An 11,715-nucleotide genomic window follows, 5' to 3' on the forward strand; every position below is an offset into this window, starting at 1 on the left:
GGAATCTGAGTAATTCTAAACAATTTAATGTGTGGTGGTTAAGTATAGGCCGATTATGTTGAGGTGGTCGGGTTGGAGTGGCCAGCTCGCTTATCATCCACGTTAAGTAGTTATAATAGTTATATTTATATCTTTATACTTCTGATATATTCTTTAGTCTCTTAATATTAGTATCTTTTCGATGTTAAAGCGATTCTATTATAAGAAGATTACTAACTTATTAAGATATAACGAAACGTAATCTATACGACGCGCTTAGTTTATTAGATACTATATAAAGACGAGAGGATATATTCTCTAATCTTAATATATTAAGGCGAGCTAGAAAGGAATAGGATTAATCTTATATAATTCGAAGAACAAATTAAATTTATCTTAAGTTATTTAGAAGGTATAATCTATTAAACTAATACTATAAACTTCGCGTATACGTAAACGAAGACTCTTAATAAGTATTACTAAAAGTATATCTATAAGTAGATAATATCTTTAATTATAGACGTTTAATACTTATCGAGATATACTACTTAATAGAGGATCTCGTTTATTACTTAATAAGACGGTAAAGACGATCGACGTACTTCTATAAAAGACTATCGAGTAATCGCTTTAATTATAATAGTTATCCGTTAGTCTATAGAAGAAGAGTACTACGAAGCGTATAAAGGTCCGAATAGACTTAAATAAGGTATTTACTTCTATCTTAGAGATTAAGAAGACTTAGAAGCGAGTTACGCGACGTTAAAAGGAGTAGGATCGCCGAGATAGGGTTAAGGAGGTATGGGCCGCGTCTAAGGTACTCTTAAGGACTACCTTCGAGAGCCTCTATATAGAGTAGTATATAAACGACGTAGTGTAACACGTACGTTAAGTATAAAGAGGTGGTGGGTGTACGAGGAATAGTTATATATTACGTAGGTTGTGCGTTACGAGGTGGTCCGACTTAAGATATCCTAATATGCTGAGTGCAGTATCAAAGATGGCAAGGAGACTACCTAGTAACCGACAACGTCTCGGGGACGGTAAAAACACGGTTTCCTTCCTGGCTGATACACTATGAACATGTCGTTGCCGTTGCACTTACGTTACCTTGATATCGCTAATACCGGGTGTGCGGCTAAGTAACGGAATCAATAGTGCCAAGTGAGGCGTTGGTGAGAATAACATGCAGTAGCAGTACTATCAGAAGCCCCTTACTGACGACGATGCCCGTTGCCATCTTAGTGCTATTTTACATTGTACACGTACTATCGGGCACTCCCTGAGCCTCGCCAGCTTGCTGCATGAACTCTCTCCCGCGACCCGGCTGCCTAGGCCACAGTAATAACAGGATGGAAGTATTCATGTGAATTCTCACCTGATGTAATCTCTTGTTGCCTCCAGCTCTTCTTTTTGTGTCTTTGAAAGCATTGACAGACCCTGTGATAGTTCCATTCTGCAACTCCGCAGCAAGGCGTGCAATCGGTGTGATAGTTCTAGATATTGTGGTCGACCGTAGTCGTCCAGAGTGCTGGTCTGCACATGCCAACCATGAAATGTAGGTGTAAGAATGTCATACTGGAACAATGTGACATCCCAAGGTGCCTCTTCCTCCCCAATTTCCTCTCGGGGTAACTCTCAGGTCCAACTCTTGCGCTTGAGGGCCGTTTCCTCGAGCAACTTTGACCAAGATCGGCCGACCCAAGTTCTGGCTCACGGCTTCTCCGACTTTGCGTAGTCTTTCATGGTTTGACCAGATCACACTCCCGAATCGTCTTATCAGATCTCCGGCCTTGAGGCCAGCCTCGTTTGCGGGACTGCCAGGCTCGACACTGCTGACTTTCGCAAAAGGTGTCTCGGGAATGGCGGGCGTCTGTGAGGAAGAAGGAGCAGATTCGGGTTGCGGTTGAGCCAGAGAGTTCTTGTATGCATCTGACGCCTGGTACTTAGCGTGGTGTTCATGAAGACCTTTCTCAATCTTGTCCATCAGCGCTTTCCAGTCGTTGCGAAGGGCGATGATGCGTGCTCTGGTAACTCGAACTTGTGCCACGTCTATATCTGATCTAGGATAGCCATCAAATGTGGTAAGACTCGTGTCCATGGTAACTCCATGGCTGTCCAGGACAGCGCCTAAGGCTTTCAGCTCTGCTTCAAGGTCATCCTTCCGGGAGATTAGTTGTTGTAGGGTAAGGCCGTCAAATGATTCTGCCTGGCGAATGGATGTGGGGCCGCTGGGGACATGGATTTCAGCGAGGTTAGGATCCATTGGGAGGCCCATTGTCATCTGAACCAGGAACCGACACCGAGGCTGATGGATGTCTGGCGATGAAAGTGGCAGGCCGGCGCAGGCAACTGATGGAGGCTGAAGGCTGAAGGCGCAGTTCAAAAAGGTGCAAACAAGCCAAATTAATTAGGCAACGATAATTACCGCATCTCAGTCACGGGCGATGCGGGGAAGATTGGTTTATCCGACGTAGCTCCGTCAGCCTTGCCTCAATCAGATGCTTCCCACTGCCTGCGTGTCCGCAACTTCGCCTCTTCAAAGGATCATCTCAGCCAGTCCTTGCCCCGTCATCGCCTTCAGACTCAACATGACCTTGTAGCTACCTATATGCATCTGTTGTCGTCAAAAGCCTCTCTTTGATCATCAGTCCGCCCAAGGAGAAAGTGCAAGCCATCGCGTTTTCCTCTTATCAATCGTTCCTGTGGCTTGGGCGCCCATGTTTCACAGAACAATTTCAATGTCCTGTTGTTTTGTTTTGTTCAATCTCTCAAAGCTCTTTCCGGCAGTATTGCTGGTGGAACCCGTCAGGATTGGGGGTGAGAAAGAAGAACAGGTCATATCGTTTTCGGCGTGAGGACCCAGCAATATTGTTCGGTCCAGCCCCTGCTCTTTCCCAGGCCTGAGCACCTTCACCTTCCCATTATCAGCCGCATTGCAAACCGGCCTGCTCAAAGTCTGCGTCAGCTCGTTTCTTTGCCTTTCAAGTTGTCACCGTTGCCATGCTCTATCGCTCAACTTTTGGAACGTCTTCGACCTTGGTCGCTTGGTCATCCCTCTGCGGATATTTGACCGTTGGCTTTCATTTTGTTTCCCATTATTGCTCTCCTATCCTTCGCATAGCTCGGGCTACCCTTTATCAGTAACTATGACGACTCAGCTGTTGCCCTCTATTGTTAGCAGTCCATTCAGCAGCCATTTTGATCCTGCACCGAACATCTTCCATGGTTCAGGGTTCGCCAATTCCATCACTCCAGCGACTTCAGCGACCTCCTTGACACCTTTCTTCATTCATCAAGATCACCAAACATCATCTGCTTCTGTCTTATCAACGACGTCAGCCCCAGCCCCGACAAACAATGAGAATCGGCCTCCACTGTATGCCGACGCTGATATCCTCAACTCTTCCCGCTCGGGATCCGCATATCCGTTATCGAAGCCATCAAGAGGACTTGCACCTGTTCATAATGGCCGATCAAAATGGGATGGTTCGGGCTCTACCTCCTTTGGTCCTCTACTTTCTAAGTCACCCGCAATCATATCAACTCGGAAACTGTCTTCTGATGCAGTTGGCATCCGCCGAGCATTGCTAGAATTGCCAAATGAAGAGAAACGCGCAGCGGCTCCAAATTGTCAGTCCCGGTTAATGCTCCAGGGTCCTTCGAGGGCAGGGGTCTCGCCGGCGTTGGTCAAGAGGCAAGAAAAGTCAACCACACAATCTGCGGACGAGACACGAAAACTGGATCAGCCTCCTCAGCCTCCTCACTACCAGCCTCCACCTCTTTGCCTCTTCGCGCCGCAACACGCACTGGAACCTGTGGAGACGCCTCATCCTTGCCACAAGCACCGACATTCTACTGCCTCGTCCGCCTTCGTGCACACGGTGAAGACGGCGAGTCTGAGCAACGCCAGCTTTACCATCCTCCCTCGATCATTCCGGCTTGGCCGGTCGACGGATAGCTGCGGAATGTTTGAGTCACTTACGAGGCTGTCAACCGACAGCGATCGGCCTCCTACAACCTCATCCATGGATGAAGCTGCCTTCCGAAGAGGCATGAAAAGGAGGCAAATCATTTCCGAACTCCTGTCCACCGAAGAAAGCTATATTGCTGACTTGAAAGCTCTCATCTATCTTTATTCCACCCTACTCGCAACCACCATGACGGCGTCAAGTCGAATTCGGGCGTCTATTCTGCGAAACGTCCACGACCTTCTTCATATGCACGAAAGGCTGCTGGAACGACTGCATCAAGCTGCCTTTGAAGCAGCAGCGCGCAAATGGGCAGATACAACTTCATGCCGACATCTTGGATCCCCACGTCAGCACAAGCGCTGGCGAAGCTTGGAGTTGAATGTCGCCGGTAAGTTCAGCCGGAGTCAGCGGCAAACACGCAGCTCGGTGGACTCATGCGATATGGCTCACAGCCGAGTGTATCTAGTTTGTGCCGATCCTAGAGATGTTTCTGACGTGGCGGCGATATTCAAAGACTTCTTGAACGACTTCCTCGTCTATGAGGAATATTGTGCCAACCATAGTCTTATCGCCCACGAACTCCAGAGGCACGCACCAAACCTGTGGTCAGCCTACGAATCAGGGATCGAGTCGCTCGCCAGGTCACTGGTCGCTCTTAATCGCAAGCACCAGCATGAGAGGAAAGGACTTACAGTCGGCGATCTCTTGATCAAGCCTATACAGCGTATGACCAGATATCCTTTGCTATTCGACGACCTTCTCAAACAAACACCTGTCGCCGACTGCCCAAGTGCTCACATTGAGTTGGAGGCAACACTGCAATGTTTACGGGAAGTTGTGCAAACCGCCAACCACGCCACGGACAATCGTGAAACTCGAGTCCAGGTTCAACGACGGTGGTCGCTTCAGTCAAGACTGAGCTATGAGAAGGTGTCCTTGAAGGCGGAGCATTTTCGCATGCTGGGTAACATCCAACTGTGCGGTGTACTGCATGTGACGTGGCAAACAAGGAGCAAAGTTGATGGATGCTACGCTGCCTGCATATTATTCGAGAGAAGCTTGGTGGTTGCATTTCCCGCGGAGGCCAGTTCTCGTTTCGAGGTGGTGGCGTTCATCCATTTGGCAGGTCTCAAGGTGGAATCTCCCAGCGACGGACGAGGTGAGTCGTGCTCGTCGCCTTACAATTTGTGACTGACATCCTGTAGGTCTTCAATGCCACTCAGCCTTGCACACCTGGAAAGTCTGCTTTGAAGTCAACGGTCACCTTCACGAGTTTATCCTGAGCGCATGCTCTGCAGCAGAAGAAGAAGTGTGGAAGGACGGTATGCAAGGCAAAGGTTCTGGGGTCCGGCGAACACAGGAATTGTCGACAGACACTCCATCTTGCATCGGTCTTGATCTCAAATCTACTGGAACGGTATACGGCCCGCAGAGTTCAACTCTCTCTCGGCATCCTTCGGTGCAAAGAGCAGCAACCGTCGGGAATCGTTCCAATATTTGTCAGGTAATTGTACGCAACACGCACAATCTGCACGACTTGCATGAGTTTCGGCAGGCACCATCCTCGTCAATGAATAGATCACAGTCCCACATGGCTTCCAACCGAATTGTGGTATTGTCGCCGAAACGGTCAGAACGCGCGCGACTCGAGTCGGCACTGAGTGATGTATGGACCAAGGACAAGCTCGCATTCCCCGGAATGATTGGGTCTCGAGGCGGTCAGATCATCCGAGCTTCAGCAGGGACATTGGTGCGAAAGTTGAGTCTGGCATCGATTCACGCTCCATTCTCGAGACGCTCGGGGAGCGTGTCACTGGCCAGTCGAAAATCATATGATGGATTCCCGGAAAGCCGACGCAACCGGATCAAGCATCCAGCACCGGTCTTCGAGGTACGCAAGGAAAGTTTGGATGAGTTAACACCAGCTAGGAAAAAGTCACACGACCTACCGGAACTTGATACGATGGACAGCGTGATCAGTCGTATGATTGGAAATCATGGCACGAAGCGGTTGTCGTTGTCTCACGCCGACCATGGCCTTGTGAGGAAAGTGACCAAGAGCAAAAGGACCGGCCAGGATGCTGGAATCGGAGTGGGTCCCGAAGACCCAGCGGAAGTCTTCTACAGTGAAGAGAAGGGAATGACGGAAAAGGAAGAAGTTGTAGAGGATGGATTGGCCGGTCGTAAGAAGCGATGGAGCAATCCGCTTGGAATATTGAGAGGGTTGTCGGCGGAAGGATTTCGACACATGTTGTATTCTAGTAAATAGATGCGGACTATTGGGCCACAGATGTCTCTGGGGCTGTATTGTTCAGCGGTAGACTTGTATACATGGTAATGCAATGACAGCGTACGGATGCTCGGTACCGAGGTATGGACTGGCCTCAAGATGATGAAGCATGACTCTAGAGTGTAGACCTGCCAGGAAGCTTTTTAAGATAAGGCTTGTTATGCACCGAAGGGGGAAGACAGGGTGAAAAAGGCGGGTTATTCATGCTAGCAAAGCATATGTGGAAGCACTCTGCTGATGACGAGTGTCGACGCCTCTGCTTCGGACCTCCGTAGCATTGTGCAGGATCAAGCCTGAATGATAATTACCCGCGTACGTATCCATGACTTGGTCTGCACCAGCGAAGCTTGTCGATTAAGGAGTCGGCAAGCCTCGCGTGGCGTCCTGTGATACTAGCCCTAAGGCACCAGGAGAAGCCGGACGTCGCGCTAAGCTTCACCATGAAGAGCTTAATTTCAGCCGGTGGGCGCTGATTCGGTCGGCTGGGAAATGGGGAGAGTGCCAGTTTCCAGTGCTGCGGAGATGGGATTAATTTTAGAAAAGTCGGCCCGGGCACCAGGGCTTGTTTTGGTGGCCCGATCGAAAGGAAAGAAAGAAAAGATGGGAAATCCCTGGCCCCTTCAAAGCCTAAAGCCTAAAGGGGGCAATCTCTGCGGAATAACAATAACAGCGCAGTGTGGAATTATAATACGGAAACCGGCTTGGTGCTGGATGAATCAAATGGCCTGGATCAGTCACGGTTCAGCGAGATACACGGTCATTATGAGGATGGTGAAGGCGCGGACGAACATGTTGCATTTCTCATTCAACGGGAACGCCCAAATACACCCCTCCCCCCTAAAACGCACTGTGGCAAGCTCCCATGTTTTCTTTAAAATATATACAGCAGGTCAAGGACAGTACTCCTGCCTAGATTTGGAAGAGATTAGAATAAGCACACCCATGCTCCCCCCTCCCTCCTCTCACCAAAGGACCAATCCCTCGTGGAACGACGAAGAGTGCTCAATGGTCCCCAGTCCCCCGTCCCCAGTCTGACGAAAAGATGTGTTTCTGCGGTGTTTTGTGGCCCATTGCTTGGTTTCAGAGACGGAAGCTTAAGGTCGAGGAGAGGTCAAGAGGCCGTGCTTTGATTGGACTGACTGGAGTTCGTAACGTTCGAGTAGTATGCAGGTGGCTTTGTTGTCGAGAGCGGGATCGTAGCTGCCTGCATTTACAGAACCAGAGCCAACCCAGCCATTGCGACAGCACCCACGCCGGCCAATTTGCCGTTCACATTAGGAGCGGCAGCCCCGGTGAAAGCAGATGGAGACGCGCTGGTCGAGGAGGCCGGAGCAGAGGTAGTGGGGGCAACAGTGGTTGACTTGTCGGCAGACTTGGTCTCGCTGCTGGCGGTCGAGGAGGTAGGAGCAGGAATCATGCTGGTCCAGTCTTCGCCGACGCTGTAGGAGACGGCGGTGGGCACCCCCCAGGTGGATGTGCCAGAGCTGAACACCGCAGTGTAGGAGGTGGTCGAGATCCATTCAGTAGGACCAGTCCACGCGCTGCTGGCGGCACTGGCGGTGGTGGTTGCGTTGGGCGCTTCCGAGGCGTACGTGAAGGAGGTCCATGTGCTGTGGGCGTCCGAGAAGGTGAAGGTGAATGACCATTCGGGGGCCGCGAGGGCAGAGGCTGCGAAGAGCGCTGGAATTGCGATGAAGGCCTTCATTGTTCGTAGCTGTCGGTTGGCAGTCTGGTGTCTGGTCTCCACGAGTTGAGTCTGACGCGAGGACTGAGGGTGAGGGTGAGGGAAGCGAGTGGATGTGTTCAACAAGGAAACACTGGAGATGCTGGAGGAAGCGAGGACCGAGGGAACGTCGATTGGAGCACAGAAGGGAAATCAGAAGGGAAAAGATGGCAAAGACACCACGGGTAGCCGAGAGGGTATATAACACGGGGGAGAACAGTGGCGGCTGTCTCCCACTTCCCACACAAACATACGGAGCATGGTCCATAGCCGGTCTGGAGTGACAGCCAGTGCCACGAGCCTGGCATGGACGTGTCAAAGACTCAGCCTAAGCTGGGACAGCCTCGCGCGCCGTCCGACGTCTATTGTCGCATCGGTTGCACTAAAAGGGGGCAGGTGGGCGGGTGGAAATTGGCAGACCGGGGCTCACCCGTCCGGCGCACGCCCGCCACCTACCCGCCAGAACACTCACTGATCTTTTGATGCAGGCTCAGGCCCAACGCAATTTAAAATTTGCACAAGCTTTGAAGCTTGCGCACTGATAGGAAAAGGTTGACTTAGTGAGTGGTGACTGTGCCGTCCGCCGAGCTGAGAGTTCACGCGGCGCAGTGGTTTCAGCCATCGAGCCAAGGCGTAGACACTGGACAAGCATCTGGAAGACATCTGGCGCTACATGTGTCCGTATGGAGTAGAGGTACTTGGGTACTTCAGTACTTCAGTACGGATACTTGCATGACAGGGCCATATGGCTGTGGTCCTGGGGAGGATCATCGAAGCCAGAAGCCAGAAGTCAGAGGCCAGAAGCCAGAAGCCAGAAATTAGAGAGTAGTACAGTGTACACAGCCGGTGAGAAGATCAAGTTGACAGCTGCCATCTGACGAATCGTGTCGTATTTATTTACAGTATGTACTCCGTACAGACCACACGGCCCAAGGTTCCTCCGCTTGACCAATACATATGGACTCTGCATACCGAGTACCTGCACAGTGTTAGGTAAGCCCGATACTGTCACAGCTAGGCGACAGCACCAACAGGATGATATTCAGGTCTTTCTTAGCCTTGCGGTGATCCTGACTTCTGTCTTAATTATTGTGGCGGGCAAGGCCAGCCTTGTCGGTCTAGGAAACCTCGCCCGAGGCCTTACCAGTGTTATCCCTTCTAATATACAGTATCCGTGCACCTTAGCAATATGCCTCCTATCGAGCCTCTCCCTGGTATCCAGACTGGATGATGCTGCGGTGATGTGAAGTTCTAGGATCAACAGAAGACGATCAAACTATTACTGAGTACGGAGTAGTAGATGTGCACTGCAGTGCAGCCTGGGCACTATGTACATGTAATTACTGTAAGTCTACCAAGTTAAGACGGCTTACAAGGCTGCAGTGAGGGGGTGCCCCAAATTCAAGTTGCACATACAGTTACCAGTACAATACAGTACTGGTACAAGTCGCTTCTCAGGGGCTCTCAGGCTTAGGGCCCTCAGTGAAGTTCAGCTGCAGTTTGGGTATACATACCAGTCATCGACCATGGACGAATGCAGTTCTAGACATAAGGACTCCGTACATAATACTCTGTATCAACACACAAAACTGCAACTGCGATATCACTGCCCACTATTCTCGTCAACCTATCCAACACTGCTCGTCTGTTGACCTGGACCGCCCAGCTTTCACAGGAATATTCCCACCTAGAACGCAGCGAACCGTCTTCGCTTCAAGCGCTTTAGCCTTGCATCCCCTGTGTGCGTGCCTCAAAAATCTCGGCGGTGACTTGGTAATCTACTAGCACATGATATCGAGCTCACAGCCACAGGTACGAATTCTACAGTGACGGTCGGTCCTACTCCTGATGCACGGATGGGTTCCTCCTTGTACCTACCCGACCGTGACCTTTTGATTCCATGGTCGTTTGGAGTATCAACATCGATATTCCTGCGAGGAAAAGACTCGAATGGCAAGACCAAGAATGCAGACCCTGCACACTGCACTACACACGAGGAGGATGGCCCGAGGGCACTTTCAAAATTGCTGTGAGGCGGAGACTGGAACTTGGGTTGTCCCTCTATACGAGTAGCAATCGAGTGGTCGATTCAATCTCGCTCATCGGACACACAAACTGATTGTTTCCCCTCCGTATCCTTCCACTCTCTGTGCAGCGGCCATGGCCTTTCAACGCAAACACGCTTCCTGGAGTGGGATCAGCTCCTGCCTGTCTCAGGCTTCTAGTTTGGTGGGATTTCGTACTTGCGACTACGATTCTTCTCCGTGCCTGACATTGAGGGTCCGTCGGAAGCGTCTTAACATTACTGACCTCTCATAAACGGCGGGGATAGCAGAGTGCCTACCAACTCTGATTGCATGGAGAGCGATCTTTTCAGCCCCGACCGTGCATGGATTAGCCTAGCGGCCGGACCCTTAGTCTCGCCCGCCTTGACAGCAACAGGCAGACCAGGAAACTACACGTTCGATGGGCGTCGAAAGAAAAGGATAATGATTCATGCCGACATAATATTCATTCGAGTGATGCAACAGTTGCAACCGACCGTCACTTTGGTCCAAGGTCTTCAGATATATCGAACACGGTCCCACAATCTTCATTCCAATTGACAACATTTAGCATACGTCCTTCTTTATACTTTGCCACGTCCGGCACCCGCTCTCTTTGGGACAGTCCAAGGCTCTGCACAGACAGTCTAGACATTCCATGTCAGTAAGGATTGTTGGAAACAGGTAAGTGGGGAAAAAGTCTTACCTCTCCCTCTGAATAGGCCCAGAAATACACCAAAACTCCAATGATATAGTACAGCGCTGAGTTGGTACCTTGATATATCAAGACCCCAGCAAGGGCTGCTAAGGGATAAACCACCAGCCTCGCCTCCATGCTGCGGTGCAATCCAGGTAATAGCTTGACCACCGGTCGGAAGGGCCATTCCCAAGCAAAGATCAATATAGCCAAGACGACATTGACGATTTGTAATGCTGGAAAAGGTTTGACTGCTCCGTCGAGGTTCTTTGTGAGGAAGTCCCAGAAGATTTTGGGCCAGAAGAAGCCCTCGATGCCGGCGGCCAGTTGATAAGTCGCTGCGGTCAGGACGATGAGCCGCGCCCAGTGGTTCTTGATGAGCTTGCCCATCTTATGGACAACGTTGAAAGGTTGAGGTGAAGTACAAGGTGAAGAGGTCGTTGATGAGAGTGACTGTTGGAGATGCAGAAATGAGAGTCGCCGTTGAGTCAAAGAACGGAACGGAGAGCACCCAAGAACGACGGCTTGCCCCTGACTGTCACCAACGGCACATCTGGGTTGAGAACGTATATGAGGAGATTTCGCGGCACAATATCTCAAAAGGGATTGTCTCCCTTTCCTCGGGCAGAAACAGGTGATTTCGGGGACGGGGTGAGCCGATGACAAGCTGCCTAGGAGAAGTGTCGACGTCGAGGGATTTACTGTCGGAGCAAGGGTTTAAGCTGCTTGAGAATGCCGGCTGCGACTGTCTCAGCGGCGAGAGTATTCTGGGAGTGGGTTTGGCGCGTATGAGATTGGTCACAGTTGTCGTGTCGTCTCAGAGTGGCTGCGGCGGTTCGGAGACAGTAAGTGTTACAGATGTGGGTTGAACGCAGCAAAACGCACGTCCACCACCACTACGACGTTGACAACGGCCAGGTTTGGATAAGAAGGTTATTAACAATGCTTGAGGAATGGTTCACAGACGGTTGACAGGAATCTGGTCGAGCGATAGATAGAAGTAGACA

At 50.7% G+C, this 11,715-nt stretch overlaps 4 protein-coding genes across 4 annotated transcripts; 1 reads left to right on the top strand and 3 right to left on the bottom strand.

The window, feature by feature from the left end:
• Positions 1-1,552: 1,552 nt before the first annotated feature.
• On the bottom strand, positions 1,553-2,257 carry A1O3_01221 (26S proteasome non-ATPase regulatory subunit 9; the record flags this gene model as incomplete). The annotated part of the gene is made up of 1 exon (XM_007731369.1): positions 1,553-2,257. The coding sequence occupies one exon, from the start codon at positions 2,255-2,257 to the stop codon at positions 1,553-1,555; it is 705 nt and encodes a 234-aa protein (XP_007729559.1).
• A 1,750-nt stretch (positions 2,258-4,007) lies between these two features.
• On the top strand, positions 4,008-6,222 carry A1O3_01222 (uncharacterized protein; the record flags this gene model as incomplete). The annotated part of the gene is made up of 2 exons (XM_007731370.1): positions 4,008-5,112; positions 5,159-6,222. The coding sequence occupies 2 exons, from the start codon at positions 4,008-4,010 to the stop codon at positions 6,220-6,222; spliced, it is 2,169 nt and encodes a 722-aa protein (XP_007729560.1).
• A 1,231-nt stretch (positions 6,223-7,453) lies between these two features.
• A1O3_01223 (uncharacterized protein) lies at positions 7,454-7,948 on the bottom strand (the record flags this gene model as incomplete). Its single annotated transcript, XM_007731371.1, has 1 exon — positions 7,454-7,948. One exon carries the CDS (start codon positions 7,946-7,948, stop codon positions 7,454-7,456), a length of 495 nt encoding a protein of 164 aa, XP_007729561.1.
• Positions 7,949-10,595: 2,647 nt separating this feature from the next.
• A1O3_01224 (uncharacterized protein) lies at positions 10,596-11,098 on the bottom strand (the record flags this gene model as incomplete). Its single annotated transcript, XM_007731372.1, has 2 exons — positions 10,596-10,658; positions 10,718-11,098. The coding sequence occupies 2 exons, from the start codon at positions 11,096-11,098 to the stop codon at positions 10,596-10,598; spliced, it is 444 nt and encodes a 147-aa protein (XP_007729562.1).
• Positions 11,099-11,715: the final 617 nt, after the last annotated feature.

Source organism: Capronia epimyces (assembly GCF_000585565.1).
Source record: "Capronia epimyces CBS 606.96 chromosome Unknown aczIQ-supercont1.1, whole genome shotgun sequence".
Lineage (NCBI taxonomy): Eukaryota > Fungi > Ascomycota > Eurotiomycetes > Chaetothyriales > Herpotrichiellaceae > Capronia > Capronia epimyces.